Raw genomic sequence first — 18921 nt, 5'->3', positions numbered from 1 at the left:
CAGGCATCCCCTCCCTTGACATTACACGAAATGAAAAGGCTCAGCTCTCCCTGCCTTTGACTGTGGTTACATGCAAGGGCAATGCCCGGAGCTGCGGCTGCCACTTCATGACTGTGAAGCAACCAATCAGAAGATGACACAGCAGAACGGCAGAAAGGGAGAAGGCTCAGTATGAAACTGAGCACCAGGAACACCCAAGGATGCCACACTACGATGTGACAGAAAGCTGCTGCACAGGGGCAGCTACTGCACATGCCCTCTCTGCGGGGCTCCCTGTGTGGTCACACTGTAGACACAGAGAGCAGAAAGGAGCTGGGTCTGTCCCCAGCTATGCCGCTGTCCCCAGCTAGAGTCTGGGCCACGCGTGCTCACCTGTGCCAGTAGCCAGTCTACCAGCTTGCTCCCGGGGACCACGGACTTGTAGGTCTTCAGGTGGTAATCGCGGTCCCTGAGGAAGAGGTGAGCAGTGAGCAGCCCTGGAGGGGGTGGGGAGCATGGCGGTTTCTGCAGCCTGTTCTAGCCAGAAGCACCCCCACGGACATGGGAAAGAAGCTAATCCACTCCCAACTTAGGGGTCAGCTGCCCGCCAGCAGCAGACAGGGAAGCCTCAGGCTTCAGATATTCTCTTGCCCAAGGGACCTCTCTGTGCAGCCATGCCTCCTGAGGCAGCTTTGCCTACATGTAGAGAAGGTTTGTCTTTGAGTAGAGTGCCACACTGGGGACCGTGGGCATCCCACAGAGCCACATGTCCCCACAGCAAGGACCTCTCCCAGCCAGGCGTCCACAGTCCACAACGAAGGAGCCCTGAGTCTCTAAAGAGGGGTGATCATGGCTCCCACCATTCTGCCTTCTTTTGGTGCTGACACACACGTTTCAAAGACACAGAGCTGAACTGCAGGCTAGGCCCTGAGCACAGGGCAAAGTCCAGGGCTGGAGGGTGCAGGGGGGGTCCCCCAGTGAGGTATGCACTCCACCATGCTGGCCGAAGGGGTATGGGGTCTGAACAGCCAAACTGAGTTCTACAGTCCTGGGTGGAGTCGCTGAGGGATGGTCAGGACTGGGCGTGGTCAGTTGTGAGAACCTGTCTCACCTAAGCAAGGACCCTAGGCATATCCCCGCCACCACCTAAAAAAGAAAAAAGTCATACCAGCAGGCTGGAAGGCTCAGGGAAGGCCACTAGGAAACAGGCAGAGGCCATAGGGACCCAGGAGGTGGCTGGGCACAGATAGAGGCCAGAGGGGCCCAGGAGGAGGCTGGGCACAGGTAGAGGCCAGAGGGGCCCAGAAAGAGGCTGGGCCCTTTGTCACTACCTCCTAGAACTGGCACAGAGCAGCAAATGAGGGTGACTGAGGAGGCAGGGCTCTAGATGAAGGGTTCCCAGGGCCTGACTTCACAGACCACAAACAGACTGGATGAAGTCCCCAGAACAAGTCACATTACCCTGTCCCTGTCCCTCCACCCACAACCACAAGGTTCCTAACAGACACTGAGCCACTCATTTGTTGCCTCCAGAAGCCTGTGAGCATACTTTCCGTGACTTTAACCCTCAGCGCACCAGGAGGTACAAGCTGCTGCTAGGCCCATTTGGCTGGAAGAGAACCATTCACTCAACAAACACTGGTTCAGTGTTGCTCCCAAGGTCCTGCGTTAAAGCCATTTGAATTCAGATTCAAACAGCCAATGAAATCAAAATAAAAAGATTGGTTAAAAGCAGACTCTGTAACTTGGAGCATCTGAAAACCTTAGGTCAGATAGTTTCTGCGGGGGGACAATATAGACACAGGGCACAAGAACATACAGCCCTGAGAGGAAGCGCTGAGAGCTTCTGGGTGTTAGGAAGGTGTCAGAGCAAGATGGAACTCGGTGGCAGAACGCTTGTCCCATCCCAGAAAAAATAAGAAAGGAGGAAGTGGGAGCTGGTGTGTAGGAAACCATTCCACAGCAGCAGCAGGTGCAAAGGTCCTGCGGTGCATCCTACTTTATAACCTGCCTCAGAAAGAACTGGTGAGGAACAGAAAGGCTGAGTGACTGTGCAAGGTCACACAGCTGGACACCAGCAGGCAGATCCACTCCTCAGCCTGGCTCTCCTGTCACTTCATACGCTTCAGGACTTCCCACAGATTCACTCACTTCCTCCTGACAGTCTGATGGAAGAGGTCAGTTATTAACCATATCTGATGGAAAAGGGGACAGAGGCTCAGAGAGGTCAGGATAGGGGGTCGGGGGAGGGCGGTCTGTTACTGTCAGGTGGGGAGGCCATGGGGACTTACTTGATCACAGGGGCGTACAGGCTGTGCAGCCGGCAGTAGAGTCTCACGCCCTACAAGCAAGAGCAGGGTCTGAATGAGCCACCCACTCTGGACTGCTGGGAAGAGGAGGGTGGGCAGGGCAGGCTGCAGGGACATAGGCCTGTTCTGCAGGGACCTCCAGCTGGATCGGGGCCACAGGCTGAAAGAAGACGCCCTACCTTGGACATGATATCCTCCAGCTCGCTGCGTGCTTTGTAAGTGCCGTCGTCGTAGCGGAAGCGGTACATCACCTGCTCGTTCTTGAACTGGTGCTTGTCAGAGACTGCAAGGACCCAGGGACTGGTAAGGCTGGGGAAACCCACCCTCCGTCTCTACCCTTTGGTCCCCCAGAACAGCAAGGGATGTGAGGCCTAATTAGACGTCTGTGGGCACCTCTGACTTGGCCTGTCCTTGGAAAGAAGGGGAAGCAAGCACTAGGGTAAGAAGCGCACTGCTGGCATCTGGACAGCCACCTCTCAATGCTGCTGGAAACTTAGACCCCAAAGCAGACTCTGTACAGCCAAATGTCTAAAACTCTAAAAGCAAGGACTCTCCCCTGGACAGTCAGTGGCTCCTGGCTGGCTCAGTGCGCCTACACAGACTCCACAGCCAAGTCCCTTCCCCAGCTCCAAGACTTCACTTCCTGACAAGCCCCGGGTCCACTCAGGAGGTAGCCTCCCCTGGTGCTCCCTGGAAAGCACTCAGCATCCCCCTGGACACTGGGCCTTGGCTGTCCCTGCCCAGAGCCATAGCGCCTAACTGCTATGCTATCCTCCACTTCCAGGGGAGATCTCCCAAACCTCGGTTCAGACCTGACCCCCTATGACACTGACTGCCACGCCTCCTCTCGCCAGCACTGAGCCTGCTGTACCGGCACCGCCTATCATCTTCATCTCCCCTCCAAGCACAGTCAATTCCATGAGGACAGGACTCTTCACCTGCCCCACTCACGACTGTGCAAGCAGTGCCTTACTGCAAGAAATATCCGATAAACATCCTCAAATTAGCTCTTCCTGAAGGGGAAAATGGAAAGTTCCACTCTCTGACCACCTGCTTCACTGAGGAGTCCTCGCTTGCTAGTACCCAAGAGAACTTGTCATGAGGCAGCCATGGTTCTGAGTCTGCGGGAGAGGGACCAGGCCAGCAGCTTGGAAACGCAGGAGCAGCTTTCTGGGGGAAGGGCAGCTTCCCTGACATCCAGCCTACCTCGCCATACCCACTGCCACTCACCATGGTGGATGATACCGTTCTCCAGCAGGGCTTGGCCCAAGTTGACCCCTTCTTCTGTCTTGCTGATCTCACCAATTTCCAGGAGCCAGGCAACAAACTCACTGCCAGAAACAGAAGATGCAGGGAGATGGTTCCCCAACCCCGGAACCAAAACCCAGCTGGCCTGGTCCCACCCACCCCAGGAATGGCAGGCAGATCTCCCCATAGCACATAAAGCCAGCAGCCATAGCCCAAGAAACCATGATAAGGCTTGTCTGTGCTTTTTCAGTTGGCTAGAACAATTCCAGGCCAGCCTCATCCACCCAGGGAAGGGTGGGTGGATGGATGGACAGATGGTAGGCAGATGAACGGATGATGGATGGATGGATGAGGGATGAATGAACAGACGGATGGATAATGGATGGATAGGCAGATGGGTGGCAGATGTTTGGTAGGTAGAGGAATAGGTGTGTGGATGAACGATTGACAGATACACAGATAGGTGGCTAGATATGGGTTAGTAGGTAGGTAGGTAGATGTATAGAGAGAAGAGTGAAAAAATGGTTTATGGTTGGTAGATGAATGAATGGTGGATGGATGGATGGATGGGTGGGTAGAAGGATGAATGGTGTAGCTTATTAGTTGGTGCATGGCTAGATGATAGATGGATGACAAATGAATGGATAGATGGATGATGGGTTGATGGACGGACAGACGGATGGATGGATGGATGGATGGATGGATGGGTGATATATGGATGATAGATGGTGAATGGACAGATGGATGGACAAAGAGATGATGGATGGATGAAAGGATGGATAGACGGATGGATGACGAGTAGGTAGATGGATGAGTAGGTGGGAGATGAAAGATGGACAGAGAGAGATAAGATGGTAGATGGGTGTGGGAAATAACTGAGTGGGGAGTCGCATCCATGTGGGACCTATGGATGGAGGCATAAGCCAATGGATACACATTGGGCCACATGGTACATAGGTAAATAAGAACAGACAGATGCATAAACCATCAGAAAAATCAACACTGGATAGATACGCAGATGTGGAGGCTGAGGAGGGATGCTGGGTAGATGGTGGACGGTAGATGAACACCAAGGGTAGTTGGGGTGAGGTAGCGAGATGGTATGGATACTAAACGCATGTGTCTGTGTGCATGCATGTAGCTATGTACGAGTATAAATGAAACTCACAAAATAAGGAGGAGGCCATACCAGGCCCAGAAAGCTGACTGGAAGTCAGGCCCAGATGTCTCAAATCACATCCTGTCAATTCTCAGACTGGTCCATCACACCTTGTCTGTCCGTCCTCACAGAGCTCTAATCACACCCTCTTAGTCCTCAAAGAGCTCCAATCACACCCTCTCTGTCCTCACAATGCTCCCATCACACCCTCGCTGTCCTCACAATGCTCGCATCACACCCTCTCTGTCCTCACAATGCTCGCATCACACCCTCTCTGTCCTCACAATGCTCGCATCATACCTTCTATGCCCGCACAGTGCTCCAATCAAACCCTCTCTGTCCTCACAGTGCTCCCATCACACCCTCTCTGTCCTCACAATGCTCGCATCATACCTTCTCTGCCCGCACAGTGCTCCAATCAAACCCTCTCTGTCCTCACAGTGCTCCCATCACACCCTCTCTGTCCTTACAGAGCTCCAATCACACCCTCTCTGTCCTCACAGTGCTCCCATCAACCCTCTCTGTCCTTACAGAGCTCCCATCACACCCTCGCTGACCTCACAGAGCTCCAATAACACCTCTGTCCTCACAATGCTCCCATCATACCCTCTCTGTCTTCACAGTGCTCCCATCACACGCTTTCTGTCCTCACAGAGCTCCAATCACACCCTCTCTGTCCTCACAATGCTCCCATCATACCCTCTGTGTCCTCACAGTGCTCCCATCACACCCTCTCTCTCCTCACAGTGCTCCCATCACACCCTTTCTGTCCTTATAGTGCTCCAATCACATCCTCTCTGTCCTCAAGTGCTCACATCACACCCTCTCTGTCCTGACAGAGCTCCAATCACACCCTCTCTGTCCTCACAGTGCTCCCATCACACTCTCTCTGTCCTCACAATGCTCCCATCACACCCTCTCTGTACTCACAGTGCTCCCATCACACCCTCTCTGTCCTCACAGTGCTCCCATCATACCCTCTCTGTCCTCACAGTGCTCCCATGACACCCTCTCTGTCCTTACAAAGCTCCAATCACACCCTCTCTGTCCTCACAGTGCTCCCATCACACCCTCTCTGTACTTACAGAGCTCCCATCACACCCTCTCTATCCTCACAGAGCTCCAATCACACCTCTATCCTCACAATGCTAGCATCATACCCTCTTGGTCTTCACAGTGCTCCCATCACACGCTCTCTGTCCTCACAGAGCTCCAATCACACCTCTGTACTCACTGTGCTCCCACCACACGCTCTCTGTCCTCACAATGCTCCCATCACATCCTCTCTGTCCTCACAGTGCTCCCATCACACCCTCTCTGTCCTCACAGTGCTCCCATCACACCCTCTCTCTCCTCACAATGCTCCCATCACACCCTCTCTGTCCTCACAGTGCTCCCATCATACCCTCTCTGTCCTCACAGAGCTCCAATCACACCCTCTATGTGCTCACAGAGCTCCCATCACACCCTCTCTCTCCTCACAGTGCTCCCATCACACACTCTCTGTCTTCACAATGCTCCCATCATACCCTCTGTGTCCTCACAGTGTTCCCATTACACCCTCTCTGTCCTCACAGAGCTCCAATCACACCCTCTCTGTCCTCACAGAGCTCCAATCACACCCTCTCTGTCCTCACAGTGCTCCCATCACACCCTCTCTGTCTTCACAGAGCTCCAATCACACCTCTGTCCTCACAGTGCTCCCATCACACCCTCTCTGTCCTCAAAATGCTCCCATCACACACTCTCTCTCCTCATAGTGCTCCTATCATACTCTCTCTGTCCTCACAGTGCTCCCATCATACCCTCTCTGTCCTCACAGTGCTCCCATCACACCCTCTCTGTCCTCACAGTGCTCCCATCACACCCTCTCTGTCCTCACAGTGTTCCCATCACACCCTCACTGTCCTCACAGAGTTCTAATCACACCTCTGTCCTCACTGTGCTCCCATCACACCCTGTCTGTTCTCACAATGCTCCCATCACACCCTCTCTATCCTCACAGTGCTCCCATCATACCCTCTGTCCTCACAGTGCTCCCATCACACTTTCTCTGTCCTCACAATGCTCCCACCATACCCTCTCTGACCTCTAGGAGCTCAAATCACACTCTCTCTGTCCTGACAGTGCTCCCATCACACCCTCTCTGTCCTGACAGTGCTCCCATCACACCCTCTCTGTCCTGACAGTGCTCCCATCATACCCTCTCTGTCCTCACAGAGCTCCAATCACACCCTCTCTGTCCTCACAGTGCTCCCATCACATCCTCTCTGTCTTCACAATGCTCCAATCACACCTCTGTCCTCACTGTGCTCCCATCACACCCTCTCTGTCTTCACAGAGCTCCAATCACACCTCTGTCCTCACTGTGCTCCCATCACACCCTCTCTGTCCTCACAGTGCTCCCATCACACCCTCTCTGTCCTCACAATGCTCCCATCATACCCTCTCTGTCCTCACAGTGCTCCCATCACACACTCTCTGTCCTCACAGAGCTCTCATCACACCCTCTCTGTCCTCACAGTGCTCCCATTACACCCTCTCTGTCCTCACAATGCTCCCATCATACCCTCTCTGTACTCACAGTGCTCCCATCACACCCTCTCTGTCCTCACAATGCTCCCATCACACCCTCTCTGTCCTCACAGAGCTCCTATCACATCCTCTCTGTCCTCACAGTGTTCCCATCACACCCTCTCTCTCCTCATAGTGCTCCCATCATACCCTCTCTGTCCTCACAGTGCTCCCATCATACCTTCTCTGTCCTCACAGTGCTCCCATCACACCCTCTCTGTCCTCACAGTGCTCCCATCACACCCTCTCTGTCCTCACAGTGCTCCCATGACACCCTCTCTGTCCTTACAAAGCTCCAATCACACCCTCTCTGTCCTCACAGTGCTCCCATCACACACTCTCTGTCTTCACAATGCTCCCATCATACCCTCTGTGTCCTCACAGTGTTCCCATTACACCCTCTCTGTCCTCACAGTGCTCCCATCACACCCTCTCTGTCCTCACAGTGCTCCCATCACACCCTCTCTCTCCTCACAATGCTCCCATCACACCCTCTCTGTCCTCACAGTGCTCCCATCACACCCTCTCTGTCCTCACAGTGCTCCCATCACACCCTCTCTGTCCTTACAAAGCTCCAATCACACCCTCTCTCTCCTCACAGTGCTCCCATCACACACTCTCTGTCTTCACAATGCTCCCATCATACCCTCTGTGTCCTCACAGTGTTCCCATTACACCCTCTCTGTCCTCACAGAGCTCCAATCACACCCTCTCTGTCCTCACAGAGCTCCAATCACACCCTCTCTGTCCTCACAGTGCTCCCATCACACCCTCTCTGTCTTCACAGAGCTCCAATCACACCTCTGTCCTCACAGTGCTCCCATCACACCCTCTCTGTCCTCAAAATGCTCCCATCACACACTCTCTCTCCTCATAGTGCTCCTATCATACTCTCTCTGTCCTCACAGTGCTCCCATCATACCCTCTCTGTCCTCACAGTGCTCCCATCACACCCTCTCTGTCCTCACAGTGCTCCCATCACACCCTCTCTGTCCTCACAGTGTTCCCATCACACCCTCACTGTCCTCACAGAGTTCTAATCACACCTCTGTCCTCACTGTGCTCCCATCACACCCTGTCTGTTCTCACAATGCTCCCATCACACCCTCTCTATCCTCACAGTGCTCCCATCATACCCTCTGTCCTCACAGTGCTCCCATCACACTTTCTCTGTCCTCACAATGCTCCCACCATACCCTCTCTGACCTCTAGGAGCTCAAATCACACTCTCTCTGTCCTGACAGTGCTCCCATCACACCCTCTCTGTCCTGACAGTGTTCCCATCACACCCTCTCTGTCCTGACAGTGCTCCCATCATACCCTCTCTGTCCTCACAGAGCTCCAATCACACCCTCTCTGTCCTCACAGTGCTCCCATCACATCCTCTCTGTCTTCACAATGCTCCAATCACACCTCTGTCCTCACTGTGCTCCCATCACACCCTCTCTGTCTTCACAGAGCTCCAATCACACCTCTGTCCTCACTGTGCTCCCATCACACCCTCTCTGTCCTCACAGTGCTCCCATCACACCCTCTCTGTCCTCACAATGCTCCCATCATACCCTCTCTGTCCTCACAGTGCTCCCATCACACACTCTCTGTCCTCACAGAGCTCTCATCACACCCTCTCTGTCCTCACAGTGCTCCCATTACACCCTCTCTGTCCTCACAATGCTCCCATCATACCCTCTCTGTACTCACAGTGCTCCCATCACACCCTCTCTGTCCTCACAATGCTCCCATCACACCCTCTCTGTCCTCACAGAGCTCCTATCACATCCTCTCTGTCCTCACAGTGTTCCCATCACACCCTCTCTCTCCTCATAGTGCTCCCATCATACCCTCTCTGTCCTCACAGTGCTCCCATCATACCTTCTCTGTCCTCACAGTGCTCCCATCACACCCTCTCTGTCCTCACAGTGCTCCCATCACACCCTCTCTGTCCTCACAATGCTCCCATCATACCCTCTCTGTCCTCTAAGAGCTGGAATCACACTTTCTCTGTCCTCACAGTGCTCCACCCTCTCTGTCCTCACAGTGCTCCCATCACACCCTCTCTGTCCTCACAATGCTCCCATCACACCCTCTCTGTCCTCACAGTGCTCCAATCACACCCTCTCTGTCCTCAGTGCTCCACCCTCTCTGTCCTCACAGTGCTCCACCCTCTCTGTCCTCACAGTGCTCCACCCTCCCTGTCCTCACAGTGCTCCCATCACACCCTCTCTGTCCTCACAGTGCTCCCATCACACCCTCTCTGTCCTCACAGTGCTCCCATCACACCCTCTCTGTCCTCACAATGCTCCCATCACACCCTCTCTGTCCTCACAGAGCTCCTATCACATCCTCTCTGTCCTCACAGTGTTCCCATCACACCCTCTCTCTCCTCATAGTGCTCCCATCATACCCTCTCTGTCCTCACAGTGCTCCCATCATACCTTCTCTGTCCTCACAGTGCTCCCATCACACCCTCTCTGTCCTCACAGTGCTCCCATCACACCCTCTCTGTCCTCACAATGCTCCCATCATACCCTCTCTGTCCTCTAAGAGCTGGAATCACACTTTCTCTGTCCTCACAGTGCTCCACCCTCTCTGTCCTCACAGTGCTCCCATCACACCCTCTCTGTCCTCACAATGCTCCCATCACACCCTCTCTGTCCTCACAGTGCTCCAATCACACCCTCTCTGTCCTCAGTGCTCCACCCTCTCTGTCCTCACAGTGCTCCACCCTCTCTGTCCTCACAGTGCTCCACCCTCCCTGTCCTCACAGTGCTCCCATCACACCCTCTCTGTCCTCACAGTGCTCCCATCACACCCTCTCTGTCCTCACAATGCTCCCATCACGCCCTCTCTGTCCTCACAGTGCTCCCATCACACCCTCTCTGTCCTCACAATGCTCCCATCACACCCTCTCTGTCCTCACAATGCTCCCATCACACCCTCTCCATCCTCCAATAGGCTTATGGCTTACTCAGAAAGGAGTTCATCTCTGCCTCAACTCTCTCACACATCTGCCCAGAAATATGTGCATCAACATCAGCATCGCCACCAATGTCACACCTAGAGCATGGTTTCTAGATCAGTCTTCTCTCCTGCATCCCCCTCCCCATCCTCTGGGCTTTGGCTTACTTACCTTTGTTCCCTTCTTTTAAAACAAAAACAAAAACAAAAAACAAACCCTAGGCCCATCTACCTCTGGGCCTTGAAGTTGCTGTTCCATTCACCTAAAAATGCCTTTTTCACACTCCCTCCATGCCACCTCTCCCAAGCTGCAACAACCCACACCACTGCCAGGGAAGACTCCACACAGAGGCTGCCCACCTGACTATGTGCTCTGCAGCAATGGGTTCACAGATGTATGTGTGTTTATCAGACCCCTCCCTGAGCACACTGACACCAGGCGTGTGAGCCCTCGCTGATAGCTGCTGACCTTGTTCATTGACCTTTCCCTGACATGCTTTGAGACTTAAGTGTCCTCCACACAACAAATGAGGAATGAGGAAGGTTGGGGACACAGGTGAGACAGGTTCTGGCTCGAGGCCTCTGAGGTCCCAGCCCCTGTGGACTCTTGGGCTTGGCACAGATTTCAGCCCACTGGAGCCAACACAAGAGGGTGATCCCAGAGCAAGCAGCACCCACAAGCGTGGGCAGCAGTGCCCAGCCCCCTTTATGGAAACCAGCTGTCCCACCTCCGGTTACAACAGGGGACCCTATTTTTAGCTTTTCGTGCTGGCAGAGGAAGGACCTGGCCTTATAGAGGTAGCGGTATTACGAGGCATTCAGAAAGCCCAGGAGACGCCCAGGGATGTGGGAAAGAAACAGGTACATTTCTGGTACCCTTGGGTGGGAACTTTCTAAGTTCTGTGTCCTTCTAACCACCCCCTACTCCATTGTTCTCTAAGTCCCAACTCTTGGGACAAGGCACAGACTGCCAGCAACCCCAGAAGGCAAACAGATGTTGGTGTGACCACTCACAGAGGCTGGAGGTCAGAGAGCCAGAGCAAGGCTGCTCAGCAGCTGTCCCATCCAGGGCCATCAATGACCCTGTGGCCACAGTGAGGAACAAGAAGCATACCAAAGTGACTGCAGGGGGCAGAAGACAGACTCAGGAGAGCAACTGAGTGGCAACTATGCCTACACTTGCTACCCTTTGGGAAACCAAGCTGGGTCTTCAGCTTGTTGGGCCAACTAATGCAAAGCTGTCCCTATCTAGGGACCAAGATGCAGCTGGACGCTGCTCAACAGGATGCAGCTGGCAAATGGTTTCCTTGGGGGCATCTGGAATTAGTGGGTGGACTTTTTAATCCTGTGAAACTTTAAGCTGGAGCCCAGGAGGGAAACCAGATAAAGTTAATCTCTTCTTACGCAGGAACCTCAAACTCTGAACAGGGGATACTGGCCAGGTAGAGTCTGTGCCAAGCCAGTCAAAGCTGAAGCCACTGCTCAAAGAACCCACCACAACCCCATGGGTCCAGCTCTTCAAGAGAGAGAGCAGGAGATCTGATATTTCCTACGAAGCTCCCAGTTGTTCAATGCTGTCCCCAGGCTTCCGCGGGTACTGGGCCAGCAGAGAGTGTCCCAAACTGGACATCAGAGTGCACAGAAGCTCTGAGTGACAGGTGGCAGTAGGGAGTTGGGATCTGACAGAAGCTCTGGGTGAGGCTATAAACAACAAGGCCCAGGCTTCCAGATAGATGCCCCCAACAGCAGTGGGAGGTACTGAGACAGGTTGGGAGGCCAAGGTAGGGTGGGATCAAATGGCAGAGTCCACTGACAGCTAGGCTGTGCCAACTTCCCTTCTCCCTCCGCCCTGCCCAATGGACACCATTCAGCCTGTTTCAGGTCAAGGCCAAGGCTGAGCACAGAGGGCATGTGGGCACATCCTTTCATGAGCGCCACCTGATCAGAGGCTTCATGTACCACTCCCCAAAGGGACATCTTCCCACTTGCTTCCTGCCTGGAGCCTGGGGTTGAGATGCCACCTGGAGTCCCATGCACAAAGTCCCTGCCAATGTCCCTGGTGATGTCTGGCAGGCCGTGTGTGTGTGTGTGTGTGTGTGTGTGTGTGTGTGTGTGTGTGTGTGTGTGTGTTTAGGCCAAAGGTGAATCCCAGCACAGGGATTACAGATTTTCACATGGGTGCTGGAATCTGAGCTCAGCCCTTCCTCCTTGCACAGCAAGCATTTACCCGCTGAGCTATCATCTCCTGGTCCCCGACAAGTCTTTAAGGAACCATCTGTGTGTGGATCGGTCAGTTTTTGAGACAGGATCTTGCTATGATGCCCAGGCCTACCTTGAACACTTACTGCTTCATGACTCTCATACCTCAACTTCATGACTGCCGAGAGTGCAGGCCGTGTGCCGCTACACCCAGTTTGATCTCTGTTGCATGCAGCTATGCACACAGTCTTCTACCTCAGCGTTCCCAGTGTGTGGATGTTTAACAAGACATGCCGTCACTATCAAGGGAGGCAACCAATGCCTCTGCCTCAGGAAACCGTCCTGAGTGGTCCTGGGGTTTCACAATTCATCTCTGTCCCCTACTGAGCCTCCCTGAATACCTGGACTAAAGCCTGACCCCTGACCCAGTGCCACGAGATGCAGCCCTGCTGACTCCTGAGCCTCGTGCCAACAGTCGCCAACTCAGCTCCTGCCACCCCAGCGCCAGGGCTCATGAAAGCCACCAGACTCTGCCACGCCCAGGCGTGCTGCTCCTCTGGTCTTCTTGTGGCTGACACTCGCTTGTCACTCAGGTCTTGGTTGAAATGTGATCTCCAGTAGGAGGCCACCTTTCCCACCCTGGCTGAGTCAGCTCTGCAACTCCCCCCTTTACATCACTGCACAACTGCCTTGTGGGGTTCCCTGGCCCAGTGGGTTCCTTTATTGGCCTGTGTACTTGTCCACCGAGTGATTCTTGTAGGAACAGCCATCTCCCTGTGGGCAGGAAGTCTGTCTGTTCAGTTCCCTGCTGCTGGCTGGCAATGGGAGGGACAGAAGGGAGGGAGGAAGAGAGGGAAGGAGGGAGGGAGGAAGGAATTAATTTTTGTCTCTCTAGCTAACCTGAGGCTGCTAGAAGGCAGGTACACACACACACACAGACACACACACAGACACACACACACACACAGTATGTTACCCCACAGTACACAGATTTTACCACTGAAATGTGAAACCTATTCGTTTCTGAGTGGGACACAAACTGGTCACTTCTTCACACCTGTCCATGTAACATGATGTCATGCATGGAGGCCCCAGCCTGCGTTCTCAGTGCTCTGGCCAGCATGGTACTATTGACAATGCATCCCCACTGCATCCCCTCTGTGTTTCCACAGCATCCCTACTGTATCCCTACTGTGTTCCCACTGCATCCTCACTGTGTTGCCACTGCATCCCCACTGTGTTCCCACTGCATTCCCACTGTGTTGCCACTGTGTTCCCACTGCATCCCCACTGTGTTCCCACTGCATCCCCACTGTGTTGCCACTGCATCCCCACTGTGTTGCCACTGCATCACCACTGCATCCTCCAGCCTTTCTTCTTCCTTAATTATCATTCATTGAGAACCAGAGACATTAAACCAGTGCCCAAAGTCATCCAATAAGAAGGTAAGGGGAGTAAGACCAAGTCCCAGTCTGACTCAAAACCCAGCCTTAAAAGGCTATGAAGATAAGCCAGACAGTCCACTGCCAGGGAGTCACCATCCAGTTGCTTACAGAGGAGGAAAAAGCAATGACTGAGGAAAACTGAAGATGCTGAAGAGAGATTAAAATGAATCAAGACTGAGGTGGTGAGAGAGAACAGCAGCTACGGAGTCACCCTGTTCAGAGTTCGAATCCCACCTCGCTACAGCAGTGTAACTCTGCTTTCTTCTCTCTGTGCCACTGCCTTCACCCTTAAAATGGGGACAACAGCAGTGACCTGCTTCATGGTGCTGTGTGAGATTAATAGCCACGGCCAAATCTGAACATCATAGATCAGATTAAGGGCTGGAGGGGTCTATATTGCAGCCACCTATTTATTCTCCTTATGGGGGGACAGGGGCTCCCGGAGCTGCACACTGGCTGGGAAGGGGTGTTGGTTGGAAGCCCAGGCAGATGCAGAGGAAAGCCAAGCCTGAAGGAGCATCCTCTTAATGGGAAGTCAGTTTCTCCGGGCCTGGAGGTTACATGAGCTGTGCTGCTGGCTGGGGTTCAAATGGGCAGCAAGAGAAATCTCTAATCCTTCCTGAGGAGTCAGACCTCAGAAGCCTTAATCACAGACAGGTTATCCCATCCGGCCGGCAGGGCTGGCAGGAAGGCTCTCAGATATCCCCCTGGGCAGAAGCGGGGCGGGGCTGCTGCTAGAGAAACGGCTTAGCAGTGGAAACATCCAGGGCCTTCCCAACCTCTCCAGCTAGCTCCCACAAGGCTCCTGGGCCCAGCTCTCTCCTTTCCACAGAGCCTCAGAGAGGCTGAGCCAAGACTGTCAGCCCCCAAGGACAATGGAAGAGTTCAAACATGCTGGTTCCCCCAACAGCCAGCCCTGGCTTATTTAATGCCAAGTCTCAAGGTCTACCCTGGGCTATCTCCTCACTCCAAAGACTCCAACGGGTGACACCCAGTAGGGCCTTCCATTTTCACACATCTAGACCCAAGTCCGCGACATTCCGGCTTCCACCCTCCATTGGCTCTATCATAACATCTTGCTTCTGGGAATTGTGCCCTACCCAGGGACACCCACCTCTCTGGCCACTGGCCACAGAGGCCTCGGCTTGTCCCTTCCCCAACACTACTGGCCCAGATTCCCGCAGGGCAGTCTCCTGACCACACACACACACACACACACACACACACACACACACACACACACACACGGGTCTCCAATCTCGCCTTTTCCTCCCAGAACAATAGACATTATTCCCAGCTTCCTCCTTAGTGCCCTGGCCAGCAAGCTCTAGTCTGCCTCAGACCCACCCTATCTCATCTCCCTCATCTTCTAAACATAGCCCCGGCAACCTCTGTCTTAGCCATGGCAGAACAGAACAGAAATGGGTACAGTGTGGCTGGCCCACTGAGTCGGGACGATCTCAGCTTCTACCGTGTACTTTGTTACAGGAATTGGATCACACGGCGAGTCGAGAGCAAACACAGTGGACAGACCGATAGCAGAACCCTGCAGCCTCCACCCTCATCCAAGCCTGCTCCACAGGCCTGAGGGGCATTAGGTGGCTGTATAAGGAGGGCCCAGGCAAGAGAAAGGGGGTGTGGGGCAGGGCGGGACCAAGCAGATGCAGGGCAGGAAGGGAAGGTGGCCAGCTGGGATCAGGACGCAGAAGCCACTCACTTGCCAAGGAAGCACTTGGGGACGGTGCTCAGCTTCCGCCGGCGGTCCTTGATCAAGTTCACCTTCTTGCTCATCATCATGTGATATAGCTTCTCCCCCTTCTCCGCAATCATGACGTACGCGTCACGCTCCATGCCCAGCTTCAGGCCTGCGGGGGGACATGATTGCCATGGGGGACACAGGAGGCAGTTGGGGGTTTCTGGCATTCACGCCCCCCCTGCCTTGACCCCTGCATAGCCACGGAGCACTTCCTGACCCCCTGCTCAACGGCACACACACCTGTCAGGAACTGCTCAGAAAGTCTGGGTGAGGACCCATGGAGGTTAAGTCCCAGGTAACTGGTGGTACCGTAATTCAGAACTAAGCTCCGAAGCCTTGTCCTACCCACAGTGCACACACACAGCTCTGCCCCCCCCCCCCCCATGCCATAGGCACTGGTCCCTACCCCATCTAGACAACAACAGCAACAGCAATTAAGTGCTTCCCAGCTCCGGACACATGTCCCATGCTCCTGAGAAAAGAGACACAATCACTCCCATTTTACAAACAAGAAGCTGAGGCCCAGGGACCGCATGCTGTCTGCAGAGAAGACGTGGTACCAAAATTTTGACCCAAGATGTTTTGCTCTGGATTCCAACCTGAAACTCTGCCCACAGACCACAGTGTGAGCCCAGCCCTGTGTGCCCTGCCCTGGTTGAACTTTAGACAGCACTCACTTCTAAGGACACGGCCTCCTTGGACCACACACACCTCTTAATGACATAGACCCTGTGCTAACCACAGCTCAAGATTCTAACCACAAAAGTACAGCTCAGCCCCACCCAGTCAGGCCAACTCCCTGCCCCTACCCCAGGACCGACCCCGCCCCAGGCCTGAGCAGTTTCAGAGGTTCAGCCCTTACCCATCCAAAGGCCAAAGTCAGGAGCCTATCTGGCCTTCCGGCATTTTAATACATTCTGGCTTATATTTAAGTGCTACTACCTAAAGGCCCCACTTTCTCTAGAAAACCAGCAGAGGCACGATGTTGGGAACAGTGACTTGGGAAGTATGGGGCAGGGAGACAGGTGGTTGGCCTGGACCGTGTTAAAGGGCAGGCCTGCAGGACCATGATGACCTCCTGAACAGAGAGCGGCAATGAGGGGTTCAGGGGTGGCACCAAAGATGTGCTTCAGCACTGGCTGGTGGAGAGCCTGCGACACAGGCTCAGAGGGTGATGGAACCATGTAAGGTCTGTGATGCATAGACCAGCTGGGATTTCAGGTCAGCAGGATGTACTAGGGGGAGTCTGAGACCCAGTCTGTTCTGTGTCAATCCGGGAGTGACTGTGGGGTAGAAACATGTTGAGTTTGCAAGGATGGCTATATCCATGGCCTTGGGGACAGAGTCACAATATCTGCAGTAAGAGAATGAGTCCACCTTGGCTCAGGTCACTCTGAGTTCCCAGCCTGGGGCAGGGGGTGGGGGTGGGGTGGGGCTCTGTACAGAAGCTCAGGGAACAGACACAGCTCACAGCCCATCCAACCCTGCGCTGTCTTTCCGTGAACCACCTTGGTAACTGTGTCCTAAGGGGCTCTCCACTGTGTCCAATGGGTACCCCAAGGACCATCCCCCAGACTCCCATTCAGGGAGAGCAAACAAAAGCTCAGACAAGCACCTGAGCAGCAGGGGGAAAGAACAAGCTGTTTCCGCATGTTCGGTGTGAGTGACCAGGAAAGTCACCTGGGGACTGTGGTACAACTGACTGCTAACACCAGGTCCCAGCATAGTCACAGAGGTCCCCACCCAACAAAACACTCTTCTGCAAGGGAACTCGATCCCTACATACACAGTCCTCCCCTTGGAAGAGGAGCTCTTCCCCCCACCCCCACCCCCACCTCCCCGCAGCAGCCCAGGCCAGTCTAGGCACCCACTCTCTCGCTGCTCCCGCTCTCGGATCAGGGCATCCAGCCACTTCTGTTTCTCCTCCGCCGTCTTGGCCATACACACGAACCACTTGTTTTTGGCAGTGTTGTGGATCTTCCAGCCATTGGTGACAGTGTAGCCATTGCTGTGGTAATCGGCTGGTAGGGGCATGAGGCAAACACGGATTAGTACACAGACAAGTATGCAACACTCAGTAACCCACGGAATGAGGGCCACCACCAGGGCCAGGCTTAGGGAGCTAGACAAGTGCTCTCTCCTGCCTTTCCCCCAACAAGTGCTCCCCCCTGGCTTCCCTCTCATGGGCAAAGAAGACCTGCACAGACCCCTTCTGACAGCATAGTGACACAGGTGTCCTGAGCAGAGAGGTGGGAGATTCATGCCCAGAGCTCACTGATTCATGCTGAAGCCCTCACTGAAAGCATGATGTCACACAGTTCCTAGGAATATGGGATCCTCCCACACCCTGAACCTAAGGAGGGGCCTACAGGTGTGTCATGGCCTAAAGCCACATGAGAACCTTCCCCAGACAGGCTCACAGAACATCTGCTGAGATGTCGCTTCTCTGGTCCCAGTAGTGAATGGCGGAAACTACCCTATGCTTGGTGCTTGCCTGTGGGTTGTTCATGCCCTGCATGTGATCCAGTCACAGGAAACAGGATCTACTCACGACTACGTGAGACATGGATGCATCCCAGAGCCAGTACCCTGAGCATGAGAGTCAGGTATAACACGTAAGACCATATAACTACATGTATACAAAAGCATGTACATACAGCCATATGCACCTAAAGCCACTTTAATACACATAAGTTTAAAAACCAAGACATTTAAAGAAAAATATCTGGTAAGGGAAGCTAAGGAGGTAATGGCTTATTTTTAGTCAGTGTCACACTGTATATGGTCCTAGCTGGCCTGGAACTCACTATATAAACCAGACTGGTCTCAAACTCACAGAAACCAACCTGCCTCTGCCTCAAGTGCTGGGGATTAAAGGTGTGCAGCACCATACCAAACGTGGTAAAAATATTTTTAAGCAGGACAAAAAAAAAAAGGACCGCATTACAAAGCACAGACAGTATTAGGGCTAGAGAGGAGGCTCAGCAGTTAAAAGCACTGACTGCCCTTCCAAAGGACTGGAGTTCAATTCCCAGCACCCACATGGCAGCTCACAACCATGTGTAACTCCAGTTCCAGGGATCCGATGCCCTCCTCTGGCCTCCATGGGCACTGCACACATGGTGCATATAGACATAAAGGCAGGCAAAACATCCATCCACATAAAAGAAGAATAAAATGGGGGGGGGGGATCAATGTAGACAGTTGTCACTTGTGGGGCGGTAGGGCCAGGATGCTGAGTTCTCAGCCCCAGGACTGTACTTTGCTAAGTTCCAATGCTCTTCTTCAGTTTAG

General features: G+C 53.7%; 1 protein-coding gene across 1 annotated transcript in view; it reads right to left on the bottom strand.

Moving 5' to 3' along the window:
- Nucleotides 1-18921, bottom strand: part of Prex1 (phosphatidylinositol-3,4,5-trisphosphate dependent Rac exchange factor 1) — a 152957-nt gene that overhangs the window by 32817 nt on the left and 101219 nt on the right. Inside the window, exons 9-14 of the mRNA XM_021186170.3 lie at nucleotides 17499-17648; nucleotides 15589-15736; nucleotides 3519-3619; nucleotides 2468-2571; nucleotides 2271-2320; nucleotides 373-448 (exon numbers count right to left, since the gene is read on the bottom strand). Coding sequence (XP_021041829.1) covers nucleotides 373-448; nucleotides 2271-2320; nucleotides 2468-2571; nucleotides 3519-3619; nucleotides 15589-15736; nucleotides 17499-17648 — 629 coding nt within the window. The remainder of the gene's footprint in view (nucleotides 1-372; nucleotides 449-2270; nucleotides 2321-2467; nucleotides 2572-3518; nucleotides 3620-15588; nucleotides 15737-17498; nucleotides 17649-18921) is intronic.

This window comes from Mus caroli, unplaced genomic scaffold, assembly GCF_978045245.1.
Source record: "Mus caroli unplaced genomic scaffold, Mus_caroli_1 scaffold_2, whole genome shotgun sequence".
In the NCBI taxonomy this organism is placed as follows: domain Eukaryota; kingdom Metazoa; phylum Chordata; class Mammalia; order Rodentia; family Muridae; genus Mus; species Mus caroli.
Note: the sequence above shows the minus strand (reverse complement) of the source record. Positions and strands in the feature narration are given on the sequence as shown.